General features: G+C 48.1%; 1 protein-coding gene across 2 annotated transcripts in view; it reads right to left on the reverse strand.

Annotated features, from left to right (window-relative positions):
- The window catches only part of LOC146799097 (sodium/potassium/calcium exchanger 4-like), a 611,785-nt gene that overhangs the window by 176,632 nt on the left and 416,057 nt on the right, over positions 1-19,096 (reverse strand). For both annotated transcript variants that reach the window (XM_085626506.1, XM_085626505.1), the window contains exons 5-6: positions 17,258-17,342; positions 1,573-1,676 (exon numbers count right to left, since the gene is read on the reverse strand). In XM_085626506.1, the coding sequence (XP_085482632.1) occupies positions 1,573-1,676; positions 17,258-17,342 (189 nt within the window). The remainder of the gene's footprint in view (positions 1-1,572; positions 1,677-17,257; positions 17,343-19,096) is intronic.

Below are 19,096 nucleotides of genomic sequence, written 5' to 3' on the forward strand. Positions count from 1 at the left end.
GTTTTTCAAGTGAAGGAAATATGAGAAAAATGGGTCGATACACGTTCGCCGTAACCCTTTCACTGCAGATGTTCCTATCTCTAGACAACCCACAGTAGTAGGGTTAGGGTAGATTGGTGAATGTGAAGGGAAACCAGTGCAACCTGTCTGCTTCCTGAACCTGTCTGCTGCCTGAACCTGTCTGCAGCCTGAACCTGTCTGCTGTCTGAACCTGTCTGCTGCCTGAACCTGTCTGCTTCCTGAACCAGTCTGCTGCCTGAACCTGTCTGCTGCCTGAACCTGTCTGCAGCCTGAACCTGTCTGCAGCCTGAACCTGTCTGCTGTCTGAAGCTGTCTGCTGCCTGAACCTGTCTGCTGCCTGAACATGTGAGGAAACTGACGTGGATGAGCCTGTGAGATATACCTGTCCGGTGTCTAGGGCATAAGAATGTGAGTTCAATTCATCTTTTAATGTTTCCATCCTTCCCCTTCCAAGTTGATCATGTGACTACGGTCAGGGTAGAAAAATGAAATGAAGTGGGGTGTAGAAAAGAAGAAAGATCCTTCATACGTTTTTAAAAATGAAATACAAGGTCAGACTGCAAATAATGATTTTTGGACTATCATCCCTATGACTTTTCATATAGCCAGTGGTAGGAAAAAGATACTCCTCTCTTGTCATTTGATACACTTTCCACGGAATTTACTAATCCTGGTGTTGGGGCTTAAGTATGCAGTAGGAAAAAGTAGGAAGAACACAAAGTAAAGAGGCCTTAATGGGTCACGTTTACTTCTACAGTCTCCTCACTGCTCATCTCCCAGCCCATCAGCAGCATACAGGAGGCTGTTGAGAGGCCTGCAATGGTAACACCTCAATCCTGGGATGTCACCGGCAGTCGAATAGTGCGCGACATCAGTTCCAATATCACTAACAATTCAGTGTTGAGGGATGTGGTGCCACAGTAATGAATTTTAAATTTCGACGTGTAACAATATTGTTCTAAAGTCATTGACATGCACAATATTGTCAAGGAAAGTAGTTGGTTTTTAACTCACTTTTATGGTTTCAGGCATTTTACATGCAAATTATGTCTTCAAATACAAAATGTTTCTTGAGGAGCAAGGTGCATTTTTTTCTTGCGGAGATATCTCTCAACCCGGTTGGACTTGCACTGAGATGGGTATTATCACCCGAACACTTTCAAAGATCACCAACTCCCTTTGATCATGGAAGCTTTATATTTTCAACCACTCTACTAGTTGACAATCCACCGACCATTAGCCCCTTCCTTCACCCAACATCTTTGCCCCAGACAATAAAAAATTTCAGCTATGGAATTGATCTGTTATTGTAGAACATCTCACTCTAACAGATGCAACCTCACAAGGTACAATGCGCAGACAAAACTTCTATTGTTTAAAATCCTGTAATAATCTAATAACTAAACTTGAGACCGAATGAGATTCATGCAACATCTCATTTGCACAGATGTTTGGAAGGGAAGTTTGTGGTGTATTATGCCCAAGGTGCCAACATTAGAACAGACTACCCACAAATGATAGTAAATTTGTAAAGGAAGAAAGCACACGTACCTGCCCCGCAAATATCCCACAGACTCCAATTATGCACAGAATGTTGAAGACAGCTGAGCCCACAATGGTCCCCACTCCTACATCCCCATGTGTGATGAAGACACCTGCAAAGAGAGGGAAAATCCGGGTCATTTCAGTTGTCAGGAAAAAATCAGATCGGTACATGCCAGGGGCGTAACACAGGCCCCCGCATCCCCCGAGCTGCAGGGGGCCCACTCCGCCCAGCACTCGGGCCTTAGAGCTCCAGATTAAATCCGGAATGGGGGCCCCTCTGTGTATCTTGCAGGGGGGCCCCCTCAGCTTTCGTTACGCCAGTGGTACATGCGCTTCTAGCCTGCCCACTTCACTGCCTGAGGAAAACGCGGGGTGCTTGTACATCTCATACACTACATTTGCCCAGGGCCGGACTGGCCGCAGCGGGCACCGGGCAATTCCCCGGTGCGCCGCACGGGTGGAGGCCGGTTTTAGGCCCCTGGGGGCCATTTTTGTTACAGTGCCGTTTTTGCAGCATAGCTGTAAAATCGGCCCTGTAACAAAATCGGCCGAAAACCGGCCCTGGCAAAGAGCTCGGCGTCACCCCCAAGCCCCGAGGGACCGGCTGAGCAATTTGCCAGGGCCGGTTTTGGTTCCCAGTCCGGCCCTGCATTTGCCCTCAAACATTGCTACTCGCTAGTGAAATGTTATGTAAAATGCATACACATGAGAACGTGCCTGGAGTATAAGGACTTTTGAACATATATTATACATGACCAAAATACAGCAAACGAAATTCCTTGCATGCTACTAAGTTTGCACAATCTTAGTACACAAAGACCTTTTAGACTATTTCCCCAATAGCATTTCGCAAAATCATAGGCTTGAGGACTGATTATTATCATTGCGAATTTACCAGGAGTTGTAACTCATCCGACTTTTGTACTTGGAAATGAGGCATAGAATGCAGGATCAACATTTACAGTACTGCACTCTGCATCTTATGTTTTTTTTTGCATGTTTTACCCTGATGAATTTCGGCAGAGTGACTTGCAAAAATCTGTGTGGGGCAAATTCTTCGGGTGCACGGTAATTAAATCATTCAGTGGAATGGGGAGAGGATGTACCCTTATGGCTAGAGCGGTCAACCTTGAAGCTGGGGAACCAGGTTCGAGTCTCGGCAACTTCGCTCAGAATCCTGTGATTCTGGGCAAATCACTTAATCTCCCTGTGCCTAACAAAAATGAATGTGTCCTTCTGTAACTGATGCTCATGTAAAGCGCTCTGATACCCGATTATTCTTGGGTCTAGTTTGTGCTATAGAAAACTCTAAAAAAAACAGATCTCTGCACAAACTGATTTGCAAAAGAATTGGAATTTACTGCCACCTCTTAGTCTGGTCCGTACGGCCATTAAAACAGCAGCATTACACATTTGTTTTTTGTTTTTTAAACTACAGGTGTATGCCTAGTATTGTGAATTGTTGGTTGAGCTGAGAATCTAAAGGTCTAGGTGTGGTATAATTGTGAAAATAAACAAATTCCTTTTTGTCTATAAAGTTCACAAAACCCTCTCCCAACACACTCATAAATTATGGAAGAATTCATGACACTTTCCTATCCCAAAAGCACACATTGCGAGTGCTACTGACTTGTTTACTGCCTTATCTATGGAGGTAAAGCGGAAAATGAGAGAATCACAAATGTTAGAAAGTACTCACAAGTTTACAATTCGTTGGCCTTCATACCAATTGCGAGACTAAGGGGCGTATTTACAAGTCTCTATCACCACCAGAGCGTCACTTTTTTGATGTTGTGGTGGTAATATGGGATTCGCCCTATTTACAAGGCAGTGTTAAGAAACTTAACTTGGCTTAATGCTGTCTTGTAAAGAAGGCACCCTTTCATGCTATACTTAGCGTGAAAGGGGTGAGCAATAGGAGTTGCGGTGGGCGTTCCGCCGCAACACCCATTGATTTTGACGCTGCCCCGAATTTATTTCTCCTCGTTTTTGCAGTTTTTATGTGTGCTGCATTGTGCAGCACATATAAAACAGCAAAATGCCACGCATGATTGTTTATGTACAGGAAGGTGTCCAAGCCAGTCCTAGTGTTCGCCAGGTCATCACATTTTCTTGGAATGAGAATGTAATGACATTCTGGAGACTGAGGAGAGAGATCGGGAGAGCGGAGTGAAAAGAAGTGTCCTCTGCTTTGCGCGCTGAGGTTTTTATTTCTGTAAAGGTTTTAATAAATTCCTTATATTCTACTTTGTGGGCTTGGAGTTTCATTCACTACAGAATGGTGATTATTGATGAACCTCAGCAAACTCATGCGACAGATTAATGTTGAATGGCAAAATCCACTGTGGCTTATGACCATTAATTGGACAATTTTTGATGACAACTACACTCAAACACAACTTATCATAAGCCAACTTTACTGTTTCAGCCATGTGTACATTTTTACTTTTGTGGCTGTTTTACTGTAAATGACTGTTGGCAGTGCGTAGCGGTCCCATGTTCCATACTATATTTAACTTACTGATCATGTGCAGTACCTCACACCTTCTACAGAGCCTTGAAATAAGTATCCCCACGCACTTTCTGCTGGTTCAACACATCAGATGGGTGCACCCCAGAATTCATTGCATGAAGCTTCAGAGGGTTGGAACCGGCATGATTTTATGGGCTGCCATCTTTGCTTACTAAATATCACAAGAGTATTCAGCAGTGTTCAATTCGATAAGAGCTCTGCAATCCTCTACCTGAAAAATCTTCTAATGTGTGCTTACGGGCAAGTTGCATACTGTTCCATATATGAGTACAAATTGAAGTATCAAGTACTATCTAACACCGGCACCAAGTGAGCCAGTGATATAATGGCCACAATGGAAAGCCTATTTTTTTAAATTATATTTTTACAATAGAAGACTTGGGGGAGAATTGCCTCCCATTAAAATACTGCTTCACACTGTTGGTCCTGAAGGCTTAAGAGTGTATGAACAATTGACAAAAAAAATAGAGCTCCTACAGGTAGGGATGTATTCACAAATGCTCCTGAAAATCTTGATAATAATTTTACACCGTCTGTTTGCATTTCAGTTGACAACTTCAGTTTTTTACCAATGGAAACAAACAAGGATCACAGTGTATTGAAGATTATGTAAATTTGGAAACATTCATGACGATCTTATCTGAGATCAAATTGTCATTTACACCAATGACACCAATGCATAGGAAAGACTATGGGAACTGGAGATTTAGCCCTGAAAGATGCAATTGCCATTGCACAAAAGGCTTAACTTTCAAAGATGTGCGTTAAAGCAGCTTTTTTAAACATGGACAGAAAGATAATGTGTGGAAAGTTGTGCCTCCTAAAACTCTACATGTGACAAAGCCCTTTGAACAAAAATCTAGGTTTAATAAAGATAACACGTCTGAGAACTTGGAACAAGATAACTGGAATAGTTTCTACAGGTGTTGAAGCAAAGAACATTTTGCTAATGACAAACAATGTTCTGCATAGAAGCAAAAATATTTGTTTTGTGGCACAACTGGACATTTTGCAAAAGTGTGTCAGAGGAAAAAAAAACAGTCATAAATCTGCTGTTAAAATGGTTAACGGTTGATCAGATTCTTCTTCAGATCTAGACACTAATAAAGAGATAAAAATGTGTGTTGAGTTTTAATTATGAAGTTTTGGGATTGAATGCACGTTTGAGAACCAAGCCAGTCTGCTCTATCACTTTGAGTGGAGTCCAAGTTGATATAGTTGCTGAATCTGGTTCTCCCTCCACAATTGTGAATCGGAGAACATGGAATGATAAATTCGGGGATACCTTAGGAGACGATTTAGTGTCCACTGATGTACACCCACGAGTTTCACATGTGAACCAATACCCATGGCTCGGTATCATATAGTCGAGTTTGACTTTGAAGGCACAGAAACAGAAGGGAAATCGTATGTTGCTGAAAACGGGCCGCCAGTCTTGAGATGGTTAGATCAGAGAAATCTTGGTATCATATTAAACCTGAGTAGTGCTGAACATGTTTTCCTTTTAAACAGTCAAGAATTTGTTTTGCAACAAATACAGAATTAATTTCCAAAAGTATTTTCACAGAATAATGGTGAATTGCAAGGTTTTAATATAAGATTTCGTTGAAGGATATAAACACTCCTTTCATTGTCAAAGTGAGAAATATACCATTTTGTATCAGAAATTAAGTTAAGGAACAATTGGAGAAACTAGCCAAAGAAAGGAGCATACAGGGAATCAAAGCTAGTGAATGGTTGGCCCCTTTGGTAGTAGTCTAACAAGCTAATGGCAAAGTGAGGCTTTGCATAGATTTATGTGATTCAACAAGTGTGACTGACAGATTTAAGTGCTTCACGTCACTAGATCTCACTTCTGCTTACCATCAACTACCTCATCACCCTAAGAGTAAGCATTTGACAGTTTTTCATACCTTTCATGTGTTTTCTGTACAAAATGCATGCTGTTTGGGCTGTCATCAGCCGTAGCTGTGTTTTAATGCTTGATGTATCAACTCTTCAAACATCTAGAAGCTGTTGTGTTTTTTTAAGATGATATCATGTGTACAGATAGAGAAGAACATGATTGTAGAGTGAGGAGTGTATTGAAGGTGATGAGTGACAAAAGGGTAATTGCAGAGATTAAGAAGTGTTGTGTTGCATTTATTCCCATCATATATTTGGGACATGAAATGTTAGGAAATTGTATTTTTTCCCAGAAAGAATTGGTGGAAGCCATTAAGAAAGGTCCCACTCCTATTTACAAAGATGATGTCAGATCTTTCCTTGGGTTAGCTGAATTTTGCAAAATATTTCTTAAAGATTTGGCAGGAAAATCTGTTGATATTAGACATTTACCTAGGAATTCTAGCAAATTTGATAGGAACTGTATTCATCAAAATTACCTTGATTGCATCAAGAGTGACATTTGTTCTGCCATTCTTTTACAAGGGTTTGACTCCTCTGTGAAAGCCATTAATACCACTGATGCTAGTGGTTGTGAGTAGGGCATAGTTCTATCACAAATTAAAGAAAACTCACAAGAATGCACAATATTGTGTGCTTCACGTTCGCTTTCTCCCACGGTGGAGTAATTCTTTATTATGGAGAGGGAAATGTTAGCATGTGTGTAGGGAATTGACAAATTCTGACAATATATTTGGTGCTCATAATTCTTAAACCACACAGACCACAAACCACTCACCAAACTACTCACCACAGCTGGAAAGGAGAAAGCAGCACCAAGAATAACCAGACTATCTTTACATTTGTTAATTACACTTACAAATTAGAATATTTACCAGCATCAAGGAGTAAAGTTGCAGATTACCAGAGCAGTGCTCCCTTACATGTAGAATATTATGATAATGATCAATAGCAAGACGTGCATGTGGCAGCAGTGGAAGATCTAATCACTGAAGTCATAACCATGGACCATTGGATAAAATGTTATGAATCAGATGAAAATTTATGTCAAGTGAAATAATACACATTGAACAGTTTACCTGACAAGAAATTTATTAGGGCCGACATTAAACATCTGTGGAAATTATCATGGGAAGAAAGAGGATTAGTGTTGAGAGGGATCGGATTAATTCCATCCTAAACTCTAAGGGCCCGAATCACAAAGGTAAAATGAGATGAAAGTATAACTTTACAACTTTCGATATTCACAAAGAGCATTTACTGCACGTAAATGTCCTTTGTTAATACCACAATGGAACTTTTCGACTTTTGGTATTCACAAAGGGCATTTCAGAGTAGTAAATGCCCTTTGTGAATACTGAAAGTCATAAAGTTAGACTTTCGTCTCATTTTACCCATGTGAATCGGGCCCAAAGAGCAAAAGTGTTAGAGATCAACCATGAAAGAAAACTAGGTATCATTAAGAATAAGCAGAAAATTAAGGTAAATTAAAGTAGCAAGCCATAGATTTAGAGGTTGAAAGATTTGTACATGAGTGTGTTGAGTGCTTACATGCAGATAAAAGCTTGGTAACATTTAGACTGCCTTTGTCTCCACTAGAAAGACCTGGTAGTCCTTGGGAAAGCTTTGCATTGACATTTTAGGGCCAGTTTGTGATCAACAAGGAGTTAATCAGTATATTTTTGAATTGTTTGATTTATGTTCAAAGTGGCCTGAACTGGATATGAATGTGAGTGGATTCAAATACTGTTGTGAGGTTCCTGGATGACAATGATCCACAGTTTGTTACTAAAGAGTCATAGGGTATTATCCATTCAAGATTCTCAAGGGCAGAAATCTGTTCACTAAAGGCAACCAAGCATGGATGTAATGGGAGGGGCAAGAATGTGTCTCTTGAAATAAAGTTACAGTAATTATAAGCAAATCACAGGAGCAGTACAAACATTATTATGATAGTACGCATCATGTCAAAGAAGTAAAGCATTTGGTTGGTGATTTTGTCAAAGTGAAAGACCAAAGGAGGAAAGAGAAGGTTAGTAGTAATTTTACAGAGCCCTTTAGAGTGTTAGCCCTTTATAATGATTTGGCCAAACTCAGTGATGGCAAAAGTGTGGTTTTGTAGTAAGCTAGCTAAGTGCCATTTGGGAGCTACTACTGAAGCCTTAAATTTGAGACTTCAGTGTAACTCAAGAGGGAAACGCATGCATTGGTTAATGGTTGAGGATTCATAGGGAGAAGTTACGTGAGTGTTCTGATTCGTCTGTTGTGGAGCCAAATTCATGTTTGAGGTCTGGAGGGGTGGAACATACAACAAGGGCTGAATGCATGCCACAACCACTCAAAAGATAGAATGATTATGTCATGGGGTAACCTATTTCCCACCAGGAGTACTTTCCATTTCCTTTGAAATGTGCTATGTTTATCCATTTCCGATAGGCACAATATGTACTATAAAATACTTTTTTGGGGGGCGTGGCCAAGTAAGATGGCTGACTGGTAGTGCACCGAGTCAGCTCCGGCCCCACGGACTCCTGTAAGCGGCTAGACGGGGGCTCTGGACTGGCGCACTGCGAGGAAAACACTCGCGGGACACCTGTGGAGGCGAATGGACCGGCCGTGAGGATGTGGCGGCCCCGGTGCAGCTAGAAAGCGAGCACTGACCCGGGAGCGGCGACCGAGCAAAATGGCGGCGGAGGGCCGCGGTCGTTCGCCGAGCGGCGGTCCTCCCGGACTCAGGAGAGTGACTGGAGGCTTGTCGTGGTGACCGTGCAGCGGGGGTGACCGCCGCGGCGGGAGTGAGGCTGAACCTGAACCTGCCGGCGCCGGAGAGTGGGACAACGCACGGGGCCACCTTACCGTGGGACTCGCACGAGGAGGCGGAGATTGCGGCCATCACGGAGCCCATGAGGAGGGACGGCGGGCCGACGGGAGATGAGTGGTCCGCCCTAACGGAGACCGAGGCAGGCTGGAGGGAGCGGGGGCGCCGGGGGCGATCACCGCGCGCCCTGGCGCGAGACGATGCCTGACTCCAAGATGGCGACCAAGTAAGACACCTGCCGGCATCGGGGGAGCCTCCGCAGCACTGGTTCTCTGGCGCGCTAGATGTGAAGGGCGCTCTGAGATGTAGGTGCGGGTCGGCGCTGGTGAGGACTTTCTGAGGCACGGCCCGTGGGAACTGCTGAGTGCCTGGATGCGGCGGGGGGAGACAAGTCGGTCCCTGCTCTAGCTTCCGGGGTCTCGGTGGCCGAGCAGTGGTGGTCGGACGCAACGGGGCCATAGAATTGGTGGAGGCGACGTCGTGAGGCACGGAGGGGACGGTCTGATGGGGAGGTCGTCCCGTGCGCCCCCGACAAAAAAGGCGCCGAAGCCACAGGAAAACCGCGTGGCGAAGTACTTCCAGGCGCTCTCCAGCACTGCAGACGAGGGAGGTCCAGGCGGAGGGGACAGCATGGCCTTGACGAAGGATGACCTGGTGGCCACGCTCCGGGACTTCAAGAGGGATTTATGTGGTGAACTTAAACGGGACCTCCACGCCAGCCTGGACCAACTGCGTGGGGACCTGACGGAGAAGCTCGGTGATCTGCGCCGTGATGTGGACGCCGTGGGATCGCGAATCCTGGAGGTGGAGGAGAAGGTGCAATCCCTGGATAGTGCCACTCAGGCTTCCCGGTCGGAGTGCTCGGAGCTTCGCGCTTAGCTGGCGCAATCTGCCCTGAAGCTGGAGGACTTGGAGGATCGTTCCCGGAGGGAGAATATACGGGTGAGAGACTTGGAAGAAGGCGCAGAGGGTCCGGACCTGGAGGCGTTTATTATTGGCCTCTTTGGGGAGGTGGTGAACAGGCCAGACCTGAAAATAAAAGTGGACCGGGTGCACAGGGTCGGACCACCGGCTCACGGCGAACGCCGGAGACCTAGGGATGTCCTGGCAAAGCTGCACGCCTTCCCAGTCAAGGAGGCCATCCTGGAAGCGGCGAGGAAGAAGAAGGAGGTCTCGTTCCAGGGCTACAGTTGCTCTCTATATCAGGACTTGTCGCAGGCCACCCTCGTACGGAGGCAGCAGCTCCGCCCGGTGACCAGCAAACTCAAAGAGGACAATGTGCGCTACCGTTGGACCTATCCCTTCGGGCTCAGCTTCGAATGGCAAAATAAACGACACCACATCACAGATTTGGGAGATGGGCTGCGTATCCTGGGCCTCCCAACGGAACCGGAGGAAGGAGGCGGCCCGGGGCCGTCCGGGGCAGTGGCAGTCGGCTCTCAGGGGGAGCAGTGGCGCAGGGCGCAACGCCAGCGAGGAGGGCCCCACCGTGAGTAGAGGTCGCGAGCTGGAGGTACGGGATTCACCGGGATGCAGTTCAGGAACGACCGCGGGGGGTCCTCCGGCTGGGAGGGACCCGAGAACCCGAGCGGCGAAGCCAGGTGGCTGGTGACGAGTCTGTGACGGCTCAGAAGAGAGGTGCGGCAGTCTCCACAGGGACACTGAGGTTACATGGACACTGAGGTTTTTGTTTTTTCTCTAAGAGCCCTTTGTCTGGCACACATGTTGTTGATGCTCTGCCGGTTGCGGAGCAAGTTGATGAGGTTAGGAGTTCGATGGGGCGGGGTCTTGGTTACTTTCCCTGGAACTACCCCAGGCACGAGGGGTTCCATGGCTGGGTTCTTGTGGTGGGGGGGAGCGGGCGGGGGGGGGATGTGGGGGGGTCGGGGTGGGGGGGGAGGGTGAAAGGGGTAGGCTGCAAAGAAAACGTGGAGAGGGTCCGGGGAGGGACGGCGAGACATCAGAAGGGGGGCCCAGGGGGCGGAGGCGGACAGGCGCTGAGGTCTGGTATCGGCGGATCCCACAACACGGGGTGGAGAGGGGGGTTTACACTCACTTAAGATGGTGACGTGGGCTACATGGAACGTGAAGGGCCTGAACTCGCCCCAGAAGAGACAGCAGGTCTTGAAGTACATTGTGGATCGGCAGGTTAAGGTAGTTGCTCTGCAGGAAACACACCTTACAAGGGAGGATGGGGGTAGGCTCAAGCATAGGGCATTCCCGCAGATTTTTCACTCAGCGGCCAACACAAAACATAATGTGGTGGCGATACTGTTCCATAGCTCCACACCCTTTCAAGTCGTGGATTCACAGAGAGACAAGGAGGGGAGGTGGCTCATGCTCAAGGGGTGGCTTCAGGGCCAACTTTGCACAATTGCGGTCGTGTATGCTCCGAACACGGGTCAGGCGGTGTCACAGCGCGCATGTTGGGGTCCCTGGGCGGGTTCGCGGAGGGCCCCATTATTCTGATGGGGGACTTTAACTGCCTGTGGGATGGCGTCCTGGACGGCTCCCACGTTACGGGGGCCAGGTCATCAGTGTTTTCCAAGCGAGTCAAGGACCGCTTCGATTCCCTAGGTCTGCAGGATGGGTGGCGGGCTCTCCACGAGACGGCAAAAGACTATACTTTCTATTCCCATGTTCACCGGACTTACACTCAAATAGACTACATCTTCATTAGCCAGGCATTAGTGGGGAAGGCGACGGGGGCGCAGATTCTCCCCATCTCGGTCTCAGACCATGGGATGGTTTTATTGGAGCTCCAGTGGGGGGTGCGGGGTCGTGGCAGATGGTACTTTCCAGGGGCCCTCCTGCGAGACCAAGTGCGGAGGGTAGAGCTGACCGAGGCCATAGGGGAGTACTTCCAGGACAACCCACCTGAAGACACCTCTTATCAGAATACGTGGGACGCGTTCAAGGCGGTGATGAGGGGCAAATGCATCCAACTACAGGCGTCGCTGCGGCGACAACAGGCATTGGAACGGGAGGCACTGGAGGAGGAACTCAGGGGGTTGGAGGGCAGACATAAAGATAAACCCACTCGCGACCTTCAACGCCGACTAATGGCGGTGAGGGGTAAATTGCGGGCGATTTACAGCGCCAGGGCGGAATATACCTTGCTGAGGCTGCGCCGCGCGGGGTATGAACAGGGGGACAAGGTGGGTTCTCAGTTGGCTCGAAAGCTTCGCATTCAGCGGGCAAAATCCTATGTGGGAGGCATTCGGGTAGGACCAGACCGAGTCACACACGAGGAGGCAGCGAAGACTAGAGCCTTTAGGGATTTCTATGGTGAGCTGTATGGGGGGGCCCGCTGGCACACGACGTACAAACGGCATATCTCGATGGGGTGGAGTGCCCCCAGCTATCAGCGCTGGACCGGGAGCGGCTGGACGAACCTATCTCCGAGGAGGAAGTGCGGAATGCCATAAAGCGTCTCAAGCTCCACAAGGCGCCTGGGCCTGACGGCTATACCGCCCATTTTTCTAAGCACTTTGTAGACGAGCTCGCCCCGCATCTGACGGCTCTGTTTCGGGCGGTGGCGAAGGAGGCAAGAGTGTCCAAGTCAATGGCAGAGGCGGTGATTACGGTCCTGCCTAAACCGGGCAAGGACCCGCTGGTGTGTGCGTCATACCGCCCCATAGCACTTCTGAACCTAGATGCCAAGCTCTACTCCATGATCTTAGCTAGCCGCCTGGATGACCTGCTGCCTCGATTGATCCACCCGGACCATTAAAGGGCGCCAGACGCACGATAATATACGGCGTACCATCCACCTTATCGAGAAATCATCCAGATTTAAGATTCCAGCTGTGCTGGTCGGGTTGGACGCCGAAAAAGCGTTCGACCGCGTGGACTGGCCCTTCCTCTTCTTGACCTTGCGAAAATTTGGGTTCGGGGACGCTTTCATGGAGATGGTGCGAGCTAACTACCGCCATCCCTCCGCGAGAGTGGTGGTCAACGGGACACCTTCCGAGCCCTTCCAACTGACTAGAGGTACTAGACAGGGGTGCCCGCTGTCCCCTCTGCTTTTCGCCCTCAGCATAGAGCCACTAGCCATTCGGGTGAGGGAGAATGCATCCATTAAAGGGATTCGGTTTGGCGGGGAGGACCACAAAATCTCCCTCTTCGCGGATGATATTCTGCTGACTCTGGGGGAGCCACTTGTCTCTCTGCCCGCGGTGCAGGGGGAATTGAGGGACTTTGAGAGAGTGGCAGGGTTCAAGGTCAACATGACCAAATCCTACATACTCAATCTCACACTCTCGAGAGCGGAGGTGGCCTCGCTCAAATCCCAGACGACGCTCTCATGGGCTCAACACTCGCTACAATATCTAGGGGTGCAGCTTACGCCGACGGTTTCGGGACTGTATGGGGCCAACTACACCACAGTTTTGCCGCACTTGCGGCAGGAGTTGAGGCGGTGGACGCCCTTGTACATATCTTGGTTGGGGCGAATCAACGCGGTGAAGATGATGGTGCTGCCCCGGGTCCTTTACTTGTTTCAGGCCTTGCCGATCCCGCTGGAGAAAGCATTTCTTACGCAGCTGAAGACGTTGATCACTCAGTTTGTGTGGCAAGGAGGGAGGGCCCGGCTCCCTTTCACGGTGCTTCGGAAACAGAGGGCGGACGGAGGGATGGGGCTGCCGGACTTTGAGCTTTACTATCAAGCGGCCCAATTGCGGGTCATGTTGGAATGGACGGCACGGGAATCGGAGAAGCATTGGCTTCATATGGACCGCGCGATCGCCGGCAGATCCATCTGGGATCTGCTGTGGAAACCGAGGAGAGATAGACCGCCGAATGCATATCTTAGCACGCCAACGCGCACTACGCTGGAGGTTTGGGATAGGGTCACGCGGAGAGAGGGGTGGACGACATTCCCTTCACCATATACCCCGATACACTTTAATCCGGCCTTCGCCCCAGCCAGAGAGGAGGGTCCCTTTGATGGGTGGCGAGAGGGAGGGTGTCTAAAGCTGGCGGACCTATTCGACAAGGGGGCGTTCCGCTCGTTTCAGAACTGTAAGAGTGAGTTTGGGGTCCCCAACAGTGAGCAGTTCCATTATTTGCAGCTCAAACACTGGGCCACGACGTCACCGTTAAGGGAGGCAGGCTGCCGGAGCCTCACGGATATGGAGAAACTGGTTTTGTCGCGGGCGGGCGGGCTCTATGAAGGGGGCAATCTCGTCTCTCTATGGGATGCTGCTGACCACACTACACACACCCAGGGCCAGACATATGGAATTCTGGGAGCAACTCCTGGGGAGAGGGATAACTGAAGCAGAGTGGAGGGGCTTGTGGCGGGATATTCCCAGACATAACTTGTCGGTAGGCTTACGGGAGGCTCACTACAAGACCATCTTTGATTGGTACCTATACCCCACAAAATTGGCTAGGATCTTCCCGGGGACTTCTGCGCTATGCTGGCGGGGATGTGGTCTCCTCGGGGATTTCAAGCATATCTGGTGGGACTGCCCCAGTATTCAACCTTTCTGGGCAGAAATTTTAGCACAGATTAAAGAGATTTTGGGCTTTGAACCCCCCGGGGACCTCGCTCATGTCATCCTGGGTCTTCGGGGAGCGGACTGGGAGGAGGTGTCCAGAGGAGACAAAGCTATATGGTGGCTCTGCGTGGGGGCAGCTAAGCTCACGGTGGCTGCGGCATGGAAGAAACAGGCTGCTCCCGCTATGTCACTGTGGCACGCCCGCCTGTGGCGCCTGCTCTCGATGGAGCGTCTGGCGGTGTGCTTTAGGGATGATCCCACAGCCTTTGAGGAGTCTTGGGGCGCGTTGCTGGCCTACTTATCTAGGGGCCTCCCGGCAGCTGTCTTCCCGCCCGCGTGGAGGACGTTGCGTATCTTCCGGACCTGGCACTCCACAGACTGAAACTGTTTCCCCTTTTTTCGGACGCTTTGCAGCAGCCTCTGGGGGGGGTGGCGGGAGGGGGGTAGTGGGGGGAGTGGGGGGTGGGATGGGGTACCGGAGGAGTCTGAGGAGGGGTTCCCATGGGCCGCACATGGAGCATCTGAACCACCTATGGGGCATTCTGCAGATACCTATGGCCAGGGGACACCCGGCAGTTACTTGTTATTGTATGATTACACATGTGCAATGATACTGTTGTTATGAAAATCAATAAAAATGATTGCTATAAAATACTTTTTTGCTTATTACTTGTTTGCTGTTATTGCCAGTTTTAACTTTTTCTTATATTTAGTGGAGAATTGTTTTCATAGATTTGTATTTCATTATTGATATTATGTTTTACATTTGGTATTGTTTAATTGTAGAATCTTTTGAACATGTGTAATGTGTTTTGTATGAGTGCTTTTTATGTTTTGTTAAGGAGGGTGATGTGTTGTGCTCGCCAGGTCATCACATTCTCTTGTGATGAGACTGTGGTGGCATGCTGGAGAATGAGGAGAGAGATGGGAGAGCGTAGTTAAAAGAAGTGCCTAATAGACACTCTTCAAAAAGTCTATGCTAAACAGGTTCTGAACAAACTAAATGAGTGGATTGTAAGGAAAGACATAGTTTCACCATGCCAGGCCTGCTTTAGAACAAAAACTAGTACAATTGACCAGGTCTTTAGATTATCCTGTATAGCCTGGAAATACATTAAACTAAAGGCAGGACACATATGCCGCATTCATAGACCTGAAGGTGGCGTTCAACCTGGTACCAAGGGATCTCTTGTGGGAATCCCTGCAACAACAGAGGGTGCCACGGGAGATCCTTACTTTGAAAGCCAGACCTCACCAAAACAATTTCACCAAAGTACGTTGGGGTCCGGGGGAAGAACTTACAGAGGCCATCCCTGTCAAGAGGGGAGTGAGACAGGGCTGTGTCCTCGCTCTTACCCTGTTTATACTATATGTGAATGATTTAGTACAGCACTTACAAAAAGGTACCCATGATTCACCGAGGGTGGGAGGGACCCACGTATGTGCATTAACCTTTGCGGATGACACAATTCTGTTGTCCCAGACTTCAAGGGGCCTACAAAGACTATTAGACAGTTTTAGCCAGTATTGCAGATCAAAGAGACTAGAAATAAACCCTAACAAAACCAAATACATGGCCATTAGACCACATAAAAGCATTAAAAAACTAAATAGTGTTAAATCATATACCATTAGAGCATGTAAATAATTTTACATAACTTGGCATGACAATTGATTCAAAATGATCATGGAAACCACATTTAAACAAAGCCAAAACAGTCTTAATACAAAGCACCATGCCAATTGTCATGAAATTACAAGCCACTGAAATCAAGGCAATCTCCCTGGTGTTGGAGGTTTAAAGATACAGAGCTCAAACAGCAGCCCTCTTTGGATTTGAGCTATGGGACGGGGAAAATCTGAACCTATAACTTTTATGAGAAAGTAAAATAATGCGGATGTTTACATCTCTTCCCCAAAATACTCCTTTGATTTCCCTGTTTTACAACATTGGCATCAAGAGACTAGAGTATTTAGTTATACTAAGACCCCTACTATATTGGACTAGGATGTGGGTTACAGAAGAGTTAACATCATAAAGACAAGGGATGAGAGAATTATTGGAACTTGATGGCCAATTTACATTACCATGGTTTATTCATTTGAGAAACTATTTTTTAAGCTAGGTCTAAGATATTGGACAGAGCCTACCTCACTGACAGTAGATTCTAAAACGGAGCTAAAGAGCAGTTACTGGAACTTTGTCTTGAATATGGTGACATTAGATTCTACAGCGGGAAGACTTACTATACAGTTTTTAACGTTTAAATCTATCCCAAGCTTTGTATTTTTTGGGGATAAAATTCAACCTCAATTAGCAAAAACTCTATACATGAAATTTCGTTATGAGATTCTCAAGATTAATTTTTTTATAGTTAAGTGATCATCTGAACAAGTAGGAGGCAAGGAACTCAAATGCACACTATGTGGGTTAGACACTGAAGAAGATATTGCACATATCCTATTTTTTTGCCCAGAGTATGCTAGTTTCAGAAGGAAATTAATAAATACACTGTGCTTGGGGTTGATGACCAGAAAATATTCGAGGCCCCAAATGGCTTTCTCCAATGGGAAACAGCGATTCCGTGAAGAGTATAGAAGAGCCTCAAGGCGCTGTGGTCGGGAGTGTCGGCCATTTTGGAGCCGATGCGATGTTCCAAAACTGAATTTGTCTGCCCCTCCTGCCTCCTCAGGCTCTGGTCGAACAGTGGGCACTACCAAGCGCAGCAAAGATCAGCAATTTCTGTGGCAAATATGTTGGTCAAACTTATCCCTGTCCATTTCTTGGGCGTTTCAATGCTTTTAATACAGCAGCAAATAAGGAGAGTTTTGTCATTCTTGGGCCACTGATGCGCTAAGAAAACTGTGTGGACCATTCTCTGCCATGCTCAAGAATCCTAATTTACAGTATGTTAAGCAATTTTCACTTACCTATAACTGAGGCAAACAGCTCTGGTGTAGAACTTCCAGCCGCCATGAAAGTGGCCCCTGCCACATCCTCACTCAGATGCAGTTTCTGTAAAACAGATGTTGGTCACTTGTGTTTGGATAGTACACATATATGAGCACTCAAAGGCAATATGAGAAACTTGAACACTGGTCAGTGTTGGTGGAGGTCATAGAAGCACTACACAGAGTAAGTACAATGTATGAAAACTTTACTTGTGGCTCACATTCAGTGTTAGCTGTGGTGTTGCAACTAAATTGTTCTTGCAAAATATTTCGGCGCATCACAGTCAACAGTTAGAGTGCTCTCAACCCTTAGCAGCTCTATGCAGACAGCACATTAATATAAGTTAATGTTTATTTCTCATAGTAGACAGTTACTGTTAGAGTCGGGGATCTCTGGTTGGCGCAAGGTTGCCCTTGTGTCAAGCAGGAACCCTCTCCTCCACGTCAGGGCGCAGGATAACCCCTCGCGAATGACCCTTGCTCACCCTCTAGGTGCGTGGCGTGAGCAGCCAAGGCGATTCCTCAGGCGTTGTTGGTTAAGCACTTACAATCGTACACACAGTAAATACATCAATCCCCCCAGAAACGGACACCAGACTTGGATATATATAAAAATACGATTCTTTATGTCAAAATAAGGTATATATATCTCAACAGACTTATCACAAGACCAATAACGTTTTCGCTAGGCCACCAGGTTATACAGCAGGCAAATGATCTTGTTTGTAGCTTCAAATGGATGGTTCGTAGTCTCTTTACTTGTAGTTCCAGTACTCACAGAGATCGGTTCCTGTGAACGGGGAAATAAGGCGTTGCGGGCCCCGAGCCCGATACTGGAACTTCCTTAGTGATGTGGAGAGTCGGCACAGGTCGGTGCGACTCTCGGCTTGGGAAGTGTTCTCGGGTCCTCAATCAGCAGGTGTGGGCACGTAGGCAGGCGCGGCCAGCGACCCTTTAGCACGGCGGTGCAGGAGGGTCTCCACAGCGGAGGCGGCGCGGCCTGAGATGTCCGGGGATAGCGAAGCGGGGTCGCAGGGCACGGTCAGTGCAGCTGGATGACCCGGCGTAGATCACAGTCGTCGGACGGCTTCCGGCGGGAGGGGTGATAGCGCGGTCAGCGCGCTCCCGTAGCAGGCGGTGACAGGGATGCAGGCGGCCTGGCCCGGGGACAGAGAGCGGCTCGGGACGGAGCGGGGCTCTCACGGGTTTGAGGCAGGCGAGCTTCTGAGTGTCACGGCCCTAGGAGGGGCGATGAGGGGCGCAGTCTCTTTTCCAGCGGGATGCACACACGGCTCGAATTGGAGGACGAGCAAGAAGCACAGAGAACCCACTGTTCCTGGGGTTCAGTTCAGGGGGCAAGCTCAGATCAAGCCCTTGGAGAATGTTCAAGCACAAAGTAGCAAAGTCTTTTCAGTAAGTCTCTTCCTCTCCTCTCTCAGCAAGGCAAGCAGCAGGCCAGCTCCTCCGGCGTCTTCTTCTCCTTCTAGTCGGGCAGAGGTTCTTTGTGGTAAACAGGATTCTGATTTCTTAGGAGCCAGGCTCCTACTTTTATACACCAATTCTTTTGTTCTTTAGCGCCAGGGGGCCTAGGCCTGGCTCAGTCCAGTTCTGGAGCACTTTGTTATGGTGACTCTGCTCTTTCCTTTCAGCAGCAGGGCAGAGACATCAGCCGCCCCACAGGGGGTGGCGCCGGCTTTGTGGTGGCAGAGCACAGGTCTATTCAAGAGTCAAGGTGTACTCCTCCCACCCATCCAGGTGTAATCTCTCTACCCACCACCTGGCAGCCAACCTGTCTCTGGGGATTCCCCAACCCTGCTC

Source organism: Triturus cristatus, chromosome 9, assembly GCF_964204655.1.
Source record: "Triturus cristatus chromosome 9, aTriCri1.1, whole genome shotgun sequence".
NCBI lineage: Eukaryota > Metazoa > Chordata > Amphibia > Caudata > Salamandridae > Triturus > Triturus cristatus.